Here is a 19,635-nt window from a genome sequence, read left to right as displayed (position 1 = left end):
TAGTGGATGTTTTCACCATAATGGTGGATAGAGCCAAGGGAGACCAAGCCTCATTCTGGCTATATGCACAACTTCCGGGTCAGGAATAACACCGGAAGTACAATGACGGGACGAGAATTGGAAAAATTGAATTATAATGAGCACGTTCAGGGGAAAATATACTTAAAACAAATTAAATGAATATTATAATTAATACGCCAAATTTTGCCTTGACCAAATGGATGCAATGCAAATATATGAAAAAAAAAATACTGAATGTATAAGTCCCCCTATACATATCTTCCACTGAATTTGGTGTAAACATTTAAGCTCACCAAGTCAGTGGAATAAAGTGCAAAAAAGTAGAGTTGACCCCCACCTTGGGATATCATATAATGAAGAGATATTCATATTGAAATTAAAATAGAAAATTGATGATGAATGAGACGTATAGTTCTAATTATTAAATAATATTGTACAGTCACAAAATAGATTATTTAATATAGAAATTTAAATAAAATAGATATCAGAAATGTGAAACTGACAAGGAAATAAACCTTGTCTTGGAAACACACTGTAGATGGAAGAACATTAAGCCTTATTTATAAATGAATTAACGTCCCACTTCGATGTTCATACCCCATGGTTGGTACGTTTTTAGAGAACATATATCCAATATGTCTCCAATTGTGATACAACCCTAGTGAGAGCACCCCCTCTCCATGGGGGAATAAAACTGTCTATCACCTGGAAACTAGTACCTGCATGATTGAGATTGTGGTGTTCCCTGAAATGTCTAGGAACTGTATGTTTGGTGTCTCCACCTTTTTGTCTTGGCAATGTGTTCCCCCTACTCGGATTGTGAACCTACATGTGGTGCATCCAATATACTGTTTCCCACTTGGATGTGATCAGATATACAACATATCTTGACGCACATGTATGAAAACCTTTAATTGGGTAGGTTTGGTTAATGACAGTGGAACTAAACTGTAAAGTTTTTGCCTTTCCAATTTTATTATGACAACATACCACGCATTTATTGCACAGATAGTATCCTTTCATGTTGTGAATGAAAGAAGGGCGTACAGGAGGGTTAATTATATTGGGAGCAATTTTACTCTGTATTGACGGTACTCCTCTAAATGTGACTTTGGCATTAACTGGTAATAATGGGCGGAGAACCTTGTCTGTTCACAGCACACCCCTATGTCTATTCAATATAGCTTTGATATCTCTATGTTGTACAGAGTAAGACGTTAATATAGCCCATTTATGTGAATTGTCCTGTACTTTTGATTGTCGATCCATCAACAGAGAACTTCTGTCTATCTCCAGAACATCTTGATATTGTAAGTGTACTGACAAAGGGTCATAACCCTTGTCTATAAATTTCTTAGTCAACGTGTCGGCTTGTTGTATAAAAACCTCAGTGTCTGTACAATTCCTATGGAGTCTTAGAAATTGACTTCTTGGGACTGCTTTAAGCCAAGATTGATGATAACTGTCTACGGGAATGAACTCGTTTCTTTCTGTTCGCCTAAAGAATGTTTGAAACTTAAAACGTCCCGATTTAATCTCTACTTCAATGTCTTAAAAGTGTACCATGGTAGAACTAGACTCATGAGTGAGAGAAATCCCTCGGTTGTTGGAATTCAATGAAAAGAAAGACTCAAGCGATTCTGGACTGCCATCCCAAAGGAGGAGGATGTCGTCTATATATCTAGCCCATAGGACTAGAGAGGAACCATCCTCATGATAGACGACATCCTCCTCCCACTTAGCCATAAATAAATTAGCGAGGCTGGGGGCAAACTTGGCCCCCATGGCAACACCTCTTTGTTGGATATAATACCGTTGGTTAAACAAAAAATAGTTATGCGCTGTGGCAAATTCCAACAATTCTATGATATAACTGCACTGAACCTGTGTGATGGAAGGATCATTACTCAAAAAATATGTGACAGTTTCTATGCCCAAAGTATGGGGGTTACATATATATAGGGAGGCCACATCGGCCGTGGCCAAAATGTAGTATCCCTGTATATCTATCTGTTCCAATAATTAAATGGTATGACTGGAATCTCTATGGTACGAGGGAACACGTTTGAATAACGGCTGTAGAAAAAAATCGATATAACGGCCAATTCTTGAGGTAACTGAATCGATACCACTTATAATGGGACGACCAGAGGGGTGAATGGGATCCTTGTGGATTTTGGGTAAAAATGTATAGTAGGGACCAAGTAGGCTCGCTCTTTTTGGTTTAAAATTTTAATTTCAAAACCCTTTATCAACTAAGGATACCAATAGGTCCCTAAAACTATAGGTGGGAATTATGGGTATTTCCTTGTATGTCCCAATATCGCCAAGAATTCTATACATCTCTTGTTCATAATCTGTCCTGTCTTTGTCGGCGGGGCGTATGACTATATCCTTGTTTTCACTAAGTGATTTGATGCCAGATTGCAACGCAGGATGACTGCAAGGTTTTTGAATAGATAGTTGGGCCAAATCACTAAGGACCAAATCCTTGAAAATGCTGACAGCTGGAGCAACGGGAACAGGGGGGTTAAACAAAGATGGATTCGACAATCCAGAATGAACTGTACCCGAAGTTGCAGCTGTCTCATGCCGTTCACAAGGATTGGACACAAGATATCTCTGAATGTTATTTTTTCTAATATACTTTTGCACATCAATGAAGGTGTGAAACTTGTCCAACTTTTTTGGAAGGGCATATTTAAGGCCTTTATCCAAAATGGATAATTCATCATTAGTTAATGTCTTGGAACTCAAATTAAAAACACCTTGGCCCACTAGGTTTTTCTCTTTTTTTTCCTTTGGATTCTCCTGCCACCTCTGCGCCTTCTTTTGAGTCTGGAGCCCCTTTTCGTCCCCTTGTGTCCTGTTGAAAAACCTGATTCCCATACACATGTTGATCATATTGGTTGTTTCTATAAGGGGGTGGTTCATAGTTGTCCTCAATATAATGACGATAATCATCATTATGCTTCGTTCATCCACAGTATTTTTGTTATTGTAATGCTCATACAAATGTGCAGAGAAAATGGTACTTCTAATGCTATGTGCAGTACAGTGTTCTGTATGATAGTGAACTGTGTACTACCATGAGCATGGTCATTTTTCCCTCTGGAATGTTTGTGGGCTACATGTTGCAGGTATGTTTCATTGCTAACATTTCAGTTCCATATATTGTTGTTATCGTATATATTACGCATAAACAATGGCACAACCAGGACTCTTCATTATTTTCATTTTCATTTACACAGATGGAGATAGACAATGGGGAAGAACTAACTTCAGACTTCCTTTACGATGAAGTACACCCGAAGCAACATGCGCACAAGCAAAATTTTGCAAAGCCCAAGGGCCCAGCAGGGAAGAGGGGTATAAGGAGGATGATCAGGGGTCCAGCAGAAGCTGAAACAACCAGCGACTAGACCAGCATCTAGAAACAAGACATCATGTGTGGAGATACAGGACTGTAATCATTCCATGCCTTTATTTTTGTAGGCAGAATACAAAGTGCCTCATGATCAAAAGTGTCTAATGGGAACAGCTTGTTACTTCTAGCAATCAATCATATTCTCACTCATATTTTCCTATGTTGCACTGAAAGCATAAATGGGGAATTTGATTGGTTTGAGCAAATGACACAATTCTCTCAGATGCTTTTAGTCATGAGGCCCAATGTCTCTTTAGGTGTGTCATTCCATGTAGTAAACTCCACTTGCACCTTTTATGTTACTCCCTTTTTTAATTTCAGGCTGGAAGAATATAGTGTTCTAGTGTGTTGCATACACACACGTAAATGGATGAAGTAGAGATGTGCGGCAGTGCATTACTGATCTAGACAGTGTACAGTCTTTCAAAAGAATGATTGACCGTACAGCATATCATTGATGTGTTGGTTTTGTTAAAGTAGATTGCTTGATAATATGAGATGTAGGATTCTTTTCTTTTACTTTTCTTTTTATAGGCAAATTAACCCACTTAACATTTTCCTTTTTTTAGGTTCCGATTTGGTTGATGTATCCACATACATGTTTTATTTTAAAATAGGTTGGTAATATGCAATAGATTTTGATCCTGCTCTAGTTCTGTACTATAAGTAGAGAAAACACTATTTTTTTTTAATGTGTATATTTTATAATTTACTTGGATTTAGTATTTTATGAAATCTAATCTGTGGCTGCCTGGTGCAGCCATTCCAGTAACCAGCACTCAGTATTTACCTCAGCCATTCAGTAGAACATTTTGTACTTGTCTCTACTTCACTTGATATACAGTGCATTGCCTCTGTTATAAGTCACTCGGAACACTGCCATGCACCAAATCCCAACCACTATTACTACATTTCTATGCACAATAGAACAATAATTAGTTGATTGTGGCTTATAAAAGCCCAAGTGCACTGTCTCTTTAAAGGAGAAGTCCAGCTTAAGCTTGTTTTGGCTGGGCTTTTGCACTCCGGTGACCTGTTTTCAGCAGAGAGCGGGCTGAAGTCCACTCTCTGCTGATGTCAGTCCAGGAATCGGTCATCATGACAAAGTCTGGATTTGCCAGGTGCCTGGACTGATACCCTCGCCTTAGACGGTTGCTCCCCGTCCCTCCACGGGTCAGCGTGGAGGATCAGAACGGAGAGATGCTGATTGACAGTCAGCAGCTTTCCGCTCAGGGATCTGTGAGAATTGAGCCATTGGCGATGTTTGATGGCTCGGTTCTCAATGTAGAGGTGCCGGGGGACAGGTGCAGCATCGGACCAATGCTGCATCCACTTAGGCAAGTATGAATGGGGGGGGGGGGGGGGACACACACTTCTCTTTTAGTCCTCAGATATTTCTATTAAAGAGAAATGACTAATAATTGAGATGGATTTCACCAGATAATAATCTGGAGGGGGTATGGTTTGAATCTATGCAATTAAATAAGTAGCAGCGCCCATGTTAAGTACATGAAAGTAAACTATGCAACACTAAATGTTCCACGCTTTAGGAATAAAAACCTAAAAAACACTACTTTGCTGTGATGCAAATATATCAAAACTTAATTTTGAACACCGTGGAAATCGCAATTTATGTTCATTCCACACAGGGTAAACCTATAAGTAATAATTTTACTATCCATGATACTTGAAGCATTCATGGTGCTCATAATTATTTTAGTAGGAAATACTAACAAGGTATATTGGTGAATTCTTAGACATGGCTTTAAAACCAAGCTCTTCTGAGTCAAAGCAATTTTTATTTCTGGTACTTGCCTACAAAATGGATGTTTTTTTTATTTGTGTCATTATTATGGGTCTCTAGAACACGTAGAACATCCTCCCTGACCCAAAAGGAACTTTGTTAGCACAGAGTCATTGTATACAATGACATACCTGCTCACTATACATATCTTTTGGCTGACTCGTTTGTATAAATGCCACCTATTTGCTACTTGCTGGCTGGTCAGGTATTGTACCAATTGAGTTAAATACCAGTTTCTCTGCCCACACAATGTTTCCCCCTGCCGGTTCGTACAGCCTGAAGAGAATAATAAGCCCAACAGATAAATCAGGAAAGCTGGAAGTGTGAAATGAATGCAGTGGCTAGCAAGTAGCAAAGAGGTGACTTTTCAAAAACTGGATGCTAGGAAGTTTGAGTATAATGATTTTTTTTTTTTTTTTAGCAGGTAGGTAACTCTAATGAGATAGGTCTCTTCTGCTGATAAAGTGACTGCAACATAAAGTACAAGAAAGAATGTTGCATAGCTTGTCTGTGCAACTAGAAGAGTTTACTCTGGAAACATGGTCACTATGCGATTATGTGTGAGTAAAAAAGATAATTCTGGCATTTTTATACATATTAATTAATATGGGCTATAAAAAGGTGAGGATATAATAACTGCTGAGGCCATTATACTTTATAGTTACAAATTCAGGTTTAGCTGAGACTTTTACTTCCAAGATGAATAATATTGTCCAAAAATATAAAAATGCAATGTTTAATTTTGCAGCGCTATGAAGCGGATATTCTTTGACAAATACTGCACTAATCACTTCCTGCAACTGTACAGGAAGGTGTTGATAGAAATCTTTGTAAGCACACATTGGGATATTTAACCTATAGCAGCTCCTTGCTCAGAACAAAGACCTGGAGCAAGAGTCTGGCTTAAGACGTTATTAGTCTGAACTGGGATGTTGAAATATATACACAGCACAATCTACTCATTATGCAATATCAAGCAATTATTAATGGAGTTTCCCAATAAAATATGTAAGACATTAATTATATTTTATATAATAGAAAATTGATTAGCTACCTCCATACAGTAAAACGCCCCTACCATTGGCAGATATCTTGAGCTTTTGATGATGTAATTTTTTAAATCATTCTACTGTAGTAGGATAATCAGCAAAGCCTTGCTTTTATATAACCAAAGATCATTCTGATACGTTTTTGTACCACAAACCTATTTTGACTGTATTAAGGAATTCAATTTGTACCCTCTCTGAGGAAAAAAAAAAATGCTCCTTTTCTTTAGGCCATTACAATATACTTGAATGATCAAGTCCAGTCTGTGAATGGGCTTAACTACATCTAGTTTTTATATTGCAGCTTTCTCTGTCTAAAAGCTGCAGAACTTTTCTTTTGAAGGCTTTAACTTTAGATATAGTGTGTGTGTTTGCTGTATAATGAAATTATTTTGTAAGAATGGCATGGTTTTACAGTTAATGCAATTCTGTTATGCAACTTTATAATTCTGGACTAATTGCAATAATATTTAAATGTAGTCGTGAAAATTTGTTTGATATGTACATATGCTCATCAAATGATGGGATGGATTTCAAAAGTATCCTACACATGATGAAGAATATTTGTGAATAAACCTTAGTTAAAATCATCCATCTGTTTGATTCCTGCTTTCTAGATGTAGTTTTGTGGGAAAAGTACCTTCAAGCTGTAGTGGAAAAAAAAAAAAACACCTCTCTCCATGCAAAATAAAGGCATAATGCACTAGTATTCATTGCATACCAGCACATTATGAAAGACTTGCCTTGAAAAGATGTCCTGCATCGGTGTGCTGTCACGGCTGCATAGGCTTCCATTTTCACCCGGTAGACCTTGTGGGCTGCAGCCACTTTAATGGCCAAGCCGAGATGAAGTCACTGCCACACATACGCAGGCAGTGACCAAGAGCTCTGAAGGAACTTAACTCTGCACATTTTAGGAGAGATTTGTTTAACATACAGGTAAGCTTTATGAGAAGCTTACCTGTAGGTATATAAAAATAGAGTTTGCTACCACTTTAAGAAAAACGTACTTGATAACAAAAATATAACTGCTAGTCCATGCCCAGATTTCTGTGTGCATACAGTTCAAGAGTGTACCAGAAGTTAAGCCATATAAAAAACACAAGGGAAAAACCCTTTTGACAAGTGGAGATTCAGCTTATCAATGGGCTACCTAAAGAAGAATGATCACTGTAGTGTTTTATAAACTTGTGGTATCCACCCAAGAGGATCAAGTGCAAGAAGCACTTGGTGCAATTTGGATCGAAAACCAAACAAATTGTCCCCAGCACAAACACAATTGTTAGGCCGCATGCACACTGGACGTTTTTACAGCTACTGTTTTTGGCTTTAGACTTTTTTTTTCTACAGTCAAACTCTCCAGCATGTTATCCTATGTGTCCATACACACATAGGCTGTTATCAACTATTTATGGCAGGGGCGTTTTGTGGCTGGAAAAAAAACTCCCAAAACTAGTGGGTTCTCGGCTGCAAAAACACTAACGATAAACGATCAAAAAACACGTCTCACCAGCATTTTTTTAAGTTTTTGATAAATTGAAAAAAAAAAACGCTAAAAGCTTTTGCAAATATGTTGAAAAACTCACTGCAAAGCTGCTGGCACTTTTATAATGTTAATATAACATCCAGTGTGCATAAGGCCTTAGATGAAACCAGTCTGTCATGAATTATTCTGCCACCAAATTGGTAAGTTATGGTGCTTAGGTGCAGTGCAGTGTCTGGTGTGGACCATGTGCAGTTCCAACAAACAGCCCAGCTATACCTGGTGAAAGGTAAAATCATATAAAAAATTCCAATGCCATGTCCTAGGCAAGAAAGCCACCAAGGACCTCAATGAGGGGAAAAAGTCCCAAATAAAAGCTATCTTCTTTATTACACAAAGTAGACAGCCAGTTGCTCGGGATCAGTGTGATATACCCAGTGTTGCTGAGATTCCACTCTGCATGTGGCCTGTGCTATTACAATGCTCTGTCCGTTTTTTGTTTTTTTTGATAAGCCCACATCATTACTACTTTTTAATCTTCTTATTCGGATCAATAACTTCATTATGTTGTAAGAGCAAAATCATTAGGCTGGCTATAGCTGCACCCCAGTCTGGATGTTTGCAGGGGGGAGTTGCAGCGAAGCAATAAGCCCTTGCTCTGTATATAGGTCATGACTATTTCAGCGATTTAGTGCAAATTGTATAGCGCCTCTGTTTTTGTACTTAGAACTATGCCTGCCAAAAAAACACCTCAAAAACTAAGAAAGCAAAAATTTCACCCCCAGGCATTGGGACCTCAAGCTATATTTCCACGCTGAATCACCAACTCAACAGGGTGAGCTTTTGGAACAAATTGATGGTGCATCTGCCCCTCACATCTCGGCACCTGTATAAGTGACTGAAGATGCCCTTTCCTCCTCCATCCAGGGTTTGGAAGAAAGATTAGTGGCTTTAATCGCATCCGCTTTTCAGATGGCTAAGAAACGTGCTAGGGGAACAGTGGACTCACGATGAGGTGTGAACCTCAATCGATCAGGAAGAAAAACAAACCGATGATTCCTCAATAGAAGAGATAACGGTATATGAACCTTTTCAGCTTCCCAAACTGAGAAATTGCTGATACAATCTCTTACAGAAATGGTTCGTTCCACCTTCATGCTGCCTCTAACAGAGACTCATGAAAACCCAGCCTCTTCCTTAGGTTCTTTAAAAACTTCCCATGCTTTGCATGCGTTTCCAACATACAATGCACAGATGCTTAAGGATTCAACAGATAAGAAGTTGGAATCCCTGCTAAAATCTGCCTTTTCCATGGCAGGTGCCGTCACTCAGCCGGCAGTCGCCGCGATAGGCGTCTGCCAATCCCTAAAGGACCAATTTAAATTGGCCCTTAGAGAACTCCCTACACAACAAGCTCAGGATTTGGCTGAACTACCAAAGACATTATGTTTTGCCATAGATGCCATTAAAGATTTTATTCACCAGGCATCCCGCCTTACGCTTATGCTTGTACATATGCTCAGGATTTTGTGGCCAAAAATATGGTCAGCTGAAACACCATGTAAAAACCTCCTAACTGGGTTCCACTTCCAAGGGGAGCGACTTTTCGGAGAAGACTTGAATAAATATATCAAGACAATTTCTAGTGGCAAAAGCACTCTTTTACCATTCAAAAGAAAATGCAAACGCCCTGCATTTAAACAGGCTTTTTCCCCAGCGCCAAGGGCTTCCGCCTCTAAGCAGTGGCGACGGCCTCCGTCATCTGACTCTAGAGGAAGACCTCAGGGTCAGACCCAGGCTCAAAAGAAGCCCTGGGGTAGGAAATCTGCAAAACAGAATCCTAAAGCCTCGTCATGAAGAGGCAACCCCCCTCACCAAGGTGGGGGGGGGGGGACTTCTGCACTTTTCAGAAGTCTGGAAAAAGGAAATTCAGGACCCATGGGTCATACAAGCTGGAATTTCCGGGAACTTTCCACTGTCTGGTTTCCTAAGATCAAGCGTGCCCAAAGATCTAGAGAAAAGACGATCTCTGTTTCAGGCACTAGACCGATTAATATCTCAAGGGGTGATCATACAGATCCCCACAAAGGAGCAAGAGCTAGGGTTTTATTCAAATCTTTTCATGGTACCAAATGGAGACCTCAGACCCATTCTAGATCTAAGAAAACTAAATAAATTCCTGAAGATCTGCTCCTTTTGCATGGAGACAATCAGATCAGTAGTTTCCATACTTCTAGGTGGAGAACTTCTCGCGTCAATCGACATCAGGGATGCATACCTGCATGTCCCCTGCTCATCAAAAGTTTATGCGGTTTGAATTGGAACAACAGCATTTTCAGTTTGTAGCCCTGCCCTTCGGGCTAGCCACAGCACCTCGGGTGTTCACCAAAGTGCTGGCCCCACCTCTAGCCAGGTTAAGGGCCCAAGGCATAACAATCATAGCGTACCTAGACGATCTATTACTTATAGATTAATCAGTGACTCGTTTGGAGCAAAACGTACGCACTAAAACCAACTATCTAAAAGCATTAGGTTGGATTCTCAACCTAGAGAAATCTTCCTTAATACCACTAAAAAGACTGGAGTACTTGGGTCTGATCATAGACACAGCCCAGGGAAAAGTGATCTTTTCTCAAGCATAGACTAACTCCATAAGAGAACTGGTGCGGAGGGTCGGGTCAAATGGCAATTCCTCCATTCGCCTCTGCATGGGGTCACTAGGAACCATGGTGGCTTCATTCGAAGCAGTTCCTTATGCCCAGTTCCATTCAAGACCGTTACAAAACAGTATCCTGTCTGCTTGGGACAAGGCAATTCAAGCCTTGGACTCGCCAATGCGGATGTCCCCAAGAGTGGCCCAAAGCCTCACTTGGTGGTTACTAACCCAGAATCTGCTGAAAGGAAAATCCTTCAGACCAGTTATCTAGAAAGTGGTTACGACGGATGCCAGCCTCTCAGGCTGGGGAGCAGTACTAGAAGGGACAACTGTCAAGAACCGAAAGACGCTTGCCCATCAATATCCTAGAGATTCAGGCAGTACGTCTGGCTCTAAAGGCCTGGACTTCCAGGCCACGGAATTGCCCTGTCAGGATTCAAACCGACAATGCCAAAGCTGTGGCCTATATTAATCACCAAGGGGGCACCAAGAGTCTCTTAGCACAGAGAGAGGTGAACCATATTCTAACTTGGGCAGAAAGGAATGTTCCTTGCCTTTCTGCAATCTTCATTTCAGGAGTAGAGAATTGGCAGGCGGACTACTTAAGTCTCCAGCAGTTATTCCCAGGGGAATGGTCGCTTCACCCCGACATATTTTGGGCTGTTTGCCAAAGATGGGGGACTCCGGACGTATATCTCCTAGCATCCAGATTCAACACAAAGTTGGTCAACTTTGTGGCCAGAACAAGGGATCCACTCGCATGCGGAACGGATGCGTGGGTGACCCCATGGGATCAGTTCTCACTGATATATGCATTTCCCCCCATCCAGTTGCAGCCTTGACTTCTTTGCAGAATCAAGCTGGAAAGGAAGCCGATAATTTTGGTGGCACCAGAAGGTCATGGTATGCAGAAATTATAAAGATGGCAGTGGAGGGCCCATGGTCCCTCCCACTACGACCAGAGCTGCTCTCTCGGGGACCGATATTCCATCCTTCCTTACAGTTTCTAAATTTAACGGCTTGGCTATTGAAACCCACATTCTAAAGAAACGTGGGCTTTACGGGTCAGTTATCTCCACCCTGATCAATGCCAGAAAACCAGCTTCCAGAGCTATATATTATAGAGTCTGAAAGGCTTATGTTTCCTGGTGTGAATCCAATGGTTGGCACCCTCGGAGATATACCATAGGCAGAATTCTTGCCTTTCTACAATTAGGGGTAGAGATGAAGTTGGTCTTAAGTACTATTAAAGGCCAAGTCTCAGCTTTATCTGTCTTATTTCAAAGACCACTTGCTACTCATTCTTTAGTCCGAGGCTTTATACAAGGGGTAACGTGGCTTAATCTGCCCGTCAAACCTCCCTTGAATCCTTGGAACTTAAACTTAGTTTTGTCTGTTACAAAAACAGCCATTTGAACCGATACAACATATTCCTCTAGTCCTGCTGACAAGGAAGTTGGTATTTTTGGTTGCTGTATCCTCAACAAGGAGGGTTTCAGAGTTGGCTGCTCTTTCTTGTAAAGAGCTGTATTTAATTTTTCATGAGGACAGAGTGGTGCTACGCCCTCGTCCAGGCTTTTTGCCAAAAGTAATTTCAGGTTTTCACCTGAATCAAGATATTGTCCTGCCATCGTTTTTTCCAAAACCATGTTCCAGGGAAGAAAGGTCACTACATTGTCTTGATGTGGTGAGAGCAGTGAAAATGTATTTAACCACTTCCCGTCCTGCAGGATTTCATGCCGCGCGCGCCGATCGATGATGCGGGGTGTCAGTCTGACACCCTGCATCTCCGATCTTGGTAAAGAGCCTCCGCCGGAGGCTCTTTACCACGTGATCAGACGTGTCCAAACACGGCTGATCACGATGTAAACAGGAAAAGCTGTTGATGGCTCTTCCTCACTCGCGTCTGACAGACGCGAGTAGAGGAGAGCCGATCGGCGGCTCTCCTGACAGGGGGGGTTCACGCTGATTGTTTATCAGCGCAGCCCCCCCTCGCATCGCCACACTGGACCACCAGGGAAGCCCACACTGGACCACCAGGGAAGGACAAAAAAAGGGGCAATGAAAAAAAAGTCAGTAAAAAAAAGATGCCAATCAGTGTGGGCACAAATGGGCACTGACAAGCAACATGGATACATCAGTGCCACCCCCACAGTGCCCATCTGTGCCGCATACCAGCGCCGCCAATCAGTACTACCTCATCGATGTCCATCAGTGCCGCCATATCGGTGCCCTTAATTGAAAGAGAAAACTTACTTATTTACAAAAAAATTAACAGAAAAAGAAAAATGTAATTTTTTTTCAAAATTTTCTGTTTTTTTTTTAGTTGTTGCGCAAAAAATTAAAAAAAAATTGCAGCGGTGATCAAATACCACCAAAAGAAAGCTCTATTTGTGGGGAAAAAAGGATGCCAATTTTGTTTGGGTACAGTGTAGCATGGCCGTGCAATTGCCATTCAAAGTGCGACAGTGCTGAAAATTGGCTTGGGCGGGAAGGTGAGTAAGTGCCTGGTATGGAAGTGGTTAAAGAAAACTGCTCAGATTCGTAAGACTGATGTCTTATTTATTCTGCCGGAGGGTACTAAGAAGGGACAGGCAGTGTCGAAATCCACTGCCGCTAAATGGATTCAGCAAGTGATAATTCAAACTTATGATTTAAGGGGCAAGTTTCCCCATTTCAAGTTTAGGCACATTCTACCAGGTTGGTTAGTGCGTCATCAGGCCTCCATGGCTCAGATCTGTAAGGCCGCAACTTGGTCTTCAGTGCATACATTCACCAAATGTTATCAGGTGGATGTAAGGAGGTATGAGGATATCGCCTTCGGACGCAGTGTGCTGCAGGCAGCAGTATAGATCCTCAAGTCTGGGTGTACCCTGCGGGTTGTTTCTCCCACCCCTCAAGTGGCATTGCTATGGGACATCCCATTAAGTAAATACTTAAGGCTCTGTGTCCCATGATGTACGATAAAGAAAATAGGATTTTTATTCCAGCTTACCTGTAAAATCCTTTCCTTGGAGTACATCATGGTACACAGAGGTTCCTCCCCTCTTTTGGGATTTAGACATATTGCTTTGCTACAAAAACTGATGTGCTCCTGGAAGGAGGAGGGGTTATATAGGGAGTAAACTGCCTTAATTAGGGTTTACCAGTGTCAACACCTGAAAGGTGGCCTATTACCCATTAAGTAAATACTAAGGCTCTGTGTCCCATGATGTACTCCAAGAAAAAGATTTTACAGGTAAGCTGTAATACAAAACCTATTTTTATGAATGACCAACACAAACTGGCATCTATTACTTTAGTCCTCCCCCTGCAATAGTAGGTTGGCCAGGTCGGGGCTCTGGATTTTCTGAGTTACGAAGCCCCTGGCTACATGCATTTTTTAGTGCCTGTCATTCTCACTGTTTCCTTGCTAAATAGCATGATTGGACAGCAGTGGGGGGGAGGGGGCAAGCTGTTGATCACGCTAGCTCAGTATCACTTTCCAATTAGCGAAGTGCACCACAACACTTAAAAAGATTTTAAGGTGACTGGTCTCATAAAGAACGTCAATACACTTTAATAGAACAATTTTCTTTTTTCCATAAATCATTAATTTCAAAAATCCACACTCCTACAACAACTAGTATGATGCCGCGTACACACCATCACTTTATGTGATGGAAAAAAACGACATTATCTGTGAAGTAAAAAACAACGTTTTTGAAACTTCAATTTTCAAAAACGACGTTGCCTACACACCATCGTTTTTTCACAATGCTCTAGCAAAGCGAGGTTTTGTTCACCACTTTTTTCCATTGAAGCTCGCTTCATAACTAGCTTCTGGGCATGCACGGGTTTAAAAACGCTGTTTTAAACGTTGTTTTTTGCTACACACAGTCAATTTTTGTGAAACAAAAAACGACTTAAAAAAATGAAGCATGCTTCAATTTTTTTTTGTCGTTTTTCACAAGACATAAAACAAAGTTTTCCCCCACACATGGTCATTTTAAATTGACGTTTTTAAAAACGTTGTTTTTTTTCATCACATAAAGTGATTGTGTACGCGGCATTAGACTTGTAATGAAAACAGTCCTGGCCACAGTAGTGTTAACACTCAAACAATATCACTTGGTAGTTGCAATCTGATTGATTGAGGGTTTCAGAGGAAAACTATCATCTTCAAGTGACTGTAAACGATCACCTTGTAAAGCAACCCAAGTTTAAAATAATAATAAAAGGCAAAATGTTTTTGTATAGAAATAAATAAAAATAGATATCCATCTTTATTTTTAATAAGTGAGTCCCTCTGTTTTCAGCTGCATAAGAGCTGGGGGAGGAAAAGTAGCTGCACACTGATCTTCCCAGTGAAAGGAGGGCACATTGAGTTCCCAGCATAGCTAGAGAACTGACCATGGTGTACTCTCCTGCTTAGTGTTGTCCGTTTTTAATAGGAAAGCATAGGGACCGACAGGAACACCAGGAATTTCACACAAAGGAACCAATACAAAGAGAACAGGATACTTTCTCATAAAAGTACATGGTACAGCAGGCACATAAGGGTTATGATTTGCACCACCAAAAATCCCTGTCAAAAAAGGAAATTGGTGAGGAGGGTATAAAGGGCACCACATTCCTATAAGACCATTGACATAAATTAGTAGATGGAGAAATTAGACTTTTTGATGCCCAACATCTCAGGAAAATAACACACATTAATATAAATAAAAGGATGTTTTATTATATACAAAAAAAAAAAAATCAAACACCATATAGAAGGCAAAAAATAAAAGCATGTATACACCAGATATCATCAGCCTATATGCCACTTACTAATTCTAGAAGCCATACAAAAGTGCAATGCCCCAAACACAAGAATAAGGATAGGTAGTGTAGAAAGGTGGCTACCTCAGGAGATCCTTGAATATGCTGGTGATATAGAAGTAATCATCAAAATATATATATAAAAAAAAAAAAAACATGATACGATATGTAAGGTACGACACAGTATTACACTTACAACTATAAAGTAGTTGGGTTACTCTCCAATCTGGTGTGTGTATACAGGAGGCACCAACCCAGTTTTTCTCAACTCCAAATTCAGCCAATCTTTTGGGAAGATTGTTGCTGAAATGAATGGTCTCTTTTAAAGTGGCCCTTCCCCCTGCCCACCCACTTTCCATCATTTCACTACCACCTCCTCTTACATATTTTTTTGGCACCAAAATGGTGGGTTACTGCAGACCGTTGCTGGATATATGTTTATAAAGGACAACTCCGCAAAAAGTCACAATTACCAGCTTTCTTTTAGTATAATTCCTGAGGGTATTATAAAGAATGCTGAATAATTCCTTATAATAGGAAAATAAAATCACTTTAAAAAATAAATAAAAATAGAGCCAGATGATGCCTTTCTTTGGGCATGATCGCATTTAGGGTCATTAGGCCTTTTATTAACATATTTCAAGATTTGCTTCTTTGCCAATCCCTTTTCATTGAGCTGGTTACTAGAGCATTTTATTTTAATGTAAACAATAGGTTTGCTGCAGGTAGGTAGCTTTTATCTTGGCAGTACATAATCTAGACATTTTTGGCTCTACATGAATGTTAACAAAAAACTTAAATTGTTAGTTTTATACTATAGTGGCAAAGTATGTGTTCACAGTAAATCCGCCATTTTTAGGTGAAGTATGAATGGAGGATTCCACAGCAAAAAAATATGATTTTTTAATACAGCTTACCTGCAAAATCCTTTTCTTGGAAATACATCACGGGACACAGAGCCTTAATTACTTAATGGGTTATGTTGTCACCACAGGTGATTGGACACTGGCAAACCCAATTAAAATTAAGTTCCTCCCCTCCCAAATGGAGAGTACCTCAGTTTTGTAGCAAAGCAATGTGTTCCATGTTAATTCCGAAGAGGGGCGGGGCTCTGTGTCCCGTGATGTATTTCCAAGAAAAGGATTTTACAGGTAAGCTGTATTAAAAAATTATATTTTCTTGAGCATACATCACGGGACACAGAGCCTTAATTACTTAATGGGATGTCCCATAGCAATACTAAAATTAGAGGGGAGGGAGACACCGATCAGAATAAGACCATCATCGAGCCAGAGGATTTATATTGCTGCCTGCAGCACACTATGCCCGAAGGTGGCATCCTCGTAAACCTCACATCTACCTGATAGAATTTGGTAAATGTATGGACCGAAGACCAAGTAGCAGTCTTATAGATCTGAGCCATGGAGGCCTGGTGATGCACTGCCCATGAAGCACAAACTGCTCTAGTTGAGTGCGCTTTCACCTGAAAAGGAAGGATCTTCTTTTCTAAATCATAGGCCTGAATAATGACTCGTCAAATCCACCTTGCAATAGTGGATCTTGACGCTGCCTGGCCCTTCTTTGGGCCTTGTGGCAGAATGAACAGACAATCAGTCTTCCTTATCTGAGCCGTAGCTTGCAAATAAACCCGTAGCGCCCTTACAATATCTAGAGCAGTGATCTTCAAACTACGGCCCTCCAGTTGTTCAGAAACTACAATTCCCATCTTGCCTAGTCATGTCTGTGAATGTCAGAGGTTTACAATGCCTCATGGGATGTGTAGTTCCGCAACAGCTGGAGGGCGGTAGTTTGAGGATCCCTGATCTAGAGAGTGTAGACTCTTCCTCCACAGACTGCAGATCTGGAAACGGCCAGATCATCAAAAGAGCATTTTTCTTCTTAGCACATGTTGAACATGGCCATCCACCTTAACACTGGCGAAAAAACGGAGGTACTCTATATTTGGGAGGGGTTATAAAGGGGAGGAACTCAGTTTTAATTGGGTTTGCCAGAGTCCAATCACCTGTGGTGACTAAATAACCCATTAAGTAATTAAGACTTTGTGTCCCGTGATGTATGATCAAGAAACATGAGTTTCTACTGTTTAAAAGAAGTCTTTCCTAGGTATGAGACTGTTTAACATCTACATTTTCACTGGTAAAGGCTTTTTCTGGCATCTTTCACCATGACTTGCACATGTCAATGGAGAAATTATTTCTAAGTAACCAAACCGTTATAATAAATTCAGATTTCAGCCCAATAGTGATCAATAACATATACAGAACCCAAACTGAAATATTGTTCCTGTAGAAATGGCCATAGCATGTCTCTTCTGCAATAAATGAGCTACCTGCTTGCAGTTTTCTTAAATGTAGATTTAGTTCTGATTTAAAGGCAAAAGTTCAAAGAAAGCCTGCATCACTCCAAGCCAAGGGCAGAAAACAAAGTCACGCAGTAGGGTTTATTCAATGTAACAGACTTCCAAACATAGTCCCTGCCCTAAGCCATGCCCCTTTGCTTGAACATAGATTCACACATAGGCAGTGCTTGAAACAGCAATCCCTGTGCATTTCCCCTTACCACATTACAACTGCACTATGTTTGCGATCTGCTGCGGGTGTCAATACAAAGTGTAAGACACCCCAAAAGGATCACAAATGCAGTGCGGTGTGCCCACACTAGATCGCATGGTACGGCTCCCAAAATGGTGCCTGCACTTCTTCCAGTGAAAATTAATGGGTTAAAAATGGCACTGCACTAAAAAAACACATGTGAATTGCACAGGAATGAGGTGCAGTTCCTGTGCGATTCACACGCGGCCTATAGTGTGAACTAGGACTGACACTAGGGTTGCCACCTCATCCCTTTAAAACCGAACACATATGAATTACACAGGTTCTGTGGCTGATTAAGGTGGTCATTAAACTCACTTGGTGCATTAAATTAGCCTTCGAACCTGTGTAATTCATATGTGTTCGGATTTAAAAGGAATGAGGTGGCAGCCCTAGCCGAGACCCCGTTTTACACTGGGGTTGTGTTTGCGGTAAACCGGCGCTTTTCAGCAGCTAGCAGGGTGCTTTTAACCCCAAAGAAGGGGTTAAAAACTCCTGTGTTGCGGCGCTTCGGAAGCGCTGCCCATTCATTCCAATGGACAGGGCATTTTGGGAGCGCCAAGTATAGCACTCCCAACCTGACCCAAAAAGCTGCTTGCAGGACTTTTCGGAACGTCCCCCAAGCACACCGCTCCAGTATAAAAAGTCACACTTGAATGGGAGGTGGATTTCAGGCGCTTAGCAGAGGCCATTTCCAGCGCTAAAGCACCTGAAAACCACCCCAGTGTGGAAGGGGTCTTAAGGTAAATACCATCTTAATAACTTAAAATATCTGCTTACTCAAAATATATCCATTTTCATACTGCCAGGAGAACATATTCAAAGAGAAGATGAAGAAGAGTTTATATTCCTGATTGTCAAGGCATTTTATCTCTAGTGAAAATAGCTGTCCCTCTAACTTCAGAGCTTAATGTTGTTCAATATAAAATCACATATGTACAAAAAATAGAAACGTTTGCATTGATCAGGAACCAGAAGAGTAGGTTATATCCTCCAGAGAATGCAGCACCTTAAAAAATAAATAAAAAAAGTCACGTTCCACATTTAATATTGTCAGATACTGTACAGTAAACATATAATACATACTGTGATAATGTTGGGTCTTTTGTTTTTCATTTGGTTCAAGCACTGACTGGCAAGGCAGTACATTTTTTCTAACAAGCTGAATTCCACATCTCCCATTTTCTTGTCCACGCATTCTTCAAGAGTTTTTTCCTCCTCTTCAACTTCCTCTTTAATGTCAAGCTTTGAATATAAGAATATACAGAGGGGGAATTTACTAAAATTGATGCACTGCAGCAATGCCTGGATGAAAAAAAGAACTTTGACTTTCCTGTAAATTCCATATCTTGGAGTACTGTACAAGACACGGGCAAGTATTCATAGACCATGGGTTATAAGTTCATATCTTTAGGTAATTGGACAGTGGACACTGGCAAAGCTTTCAAGGACATGTCCACTGGGTGCCTCCCTTAGAACTCTACCCCACTCCATGAGTCCTCAGTTTTGTAGCAAGCAATGCAGAGTAACCAAGGAATGGAAGGGCTTGTGTCCTGTAATCCAATACATGGCATTTACAGGTAGGTCACATTCCTTTTATATTAAAATTGTACAGTACAGGGCACGGGCACATTTTTCAAAAACGTTGGGACATCCCCAAGCAATGAATGAGAAGAGTGGGCTGTTAAGAACTGGGCAAACAATTTTGTGCCAACATGACCAACAACAAGGGTCAAATGACACAGCTTTAAAATGCTGCTGCAAGATCCTTGCATCTGAAAGC

At 40.7% G+C, this 19,635-nt stretch overlaps 2 protein-coding genes across 2 annotated transcripts in view; one reads left to right on the top strand and one right to left on the bottom strand.

Annotated features, from left to right (window-relative positions):
- TWF1 (twinfilin actin binding protein 1) overlaps positions 1-4,803 on the top strand; it is a 71,054-nt gene extending 66,251 nt beyond the window's left edge. The window contains exon 9 of the mRNA XM_040343888.1: positions 3,273-4,803. Within this exon, the coding sequence (XP_040199822.1) occupies positions 3,273-3,443 (171 nt within the window). The 3' untranslated portion in view covers positions 3,444-4,803. The remainder of the gene's footprint in view (positions 1-3,272) is intronic.
- A 13,374-nt stretch (positions 4,804-18,177) lies between these two features.
- Positions 18,178-19,635, bottom strand: part of IRAK4 (interleukin 1 receptor associated kinase 4) — a 37,664-nt gene continuing 36,206 nt past the window's right edge. Inside the window, exons 11-12 of the mRNA XM_040343887.1 lie at positions 18,939-19,097; positions 18,178-18,861 (exon numbers count right to left, since the gene is read on the bottom strand). Coding sequence (XP_040199821.1) covers positions 18,817-18,861; positions 18,939-19,097 — 204 coding nt within the window. The 3' untranslated portion in view covers positions 18,178-18,816. The remainder of the gene's footprint in view (positions 18,862-18,938; positions 19,098-19,635) is intronic.

This window comes from Rana temporaria, chromosome 3 (genome assembly GCF_905171775.1).
Source record: "Rana temporaria chromosome 3, aRanTem1.1, whole genome shotgun sequence".
Classification (NCBI taxonomy): domain Eukaryota; kingdom Metazoa; phylum Chordata; class Amphibia; order Anura; family Ranidae; genus Rana; species Rana temporaria.
This window is presented reverse-complemented; position numbering and strand designations above follow the sequence as displayed.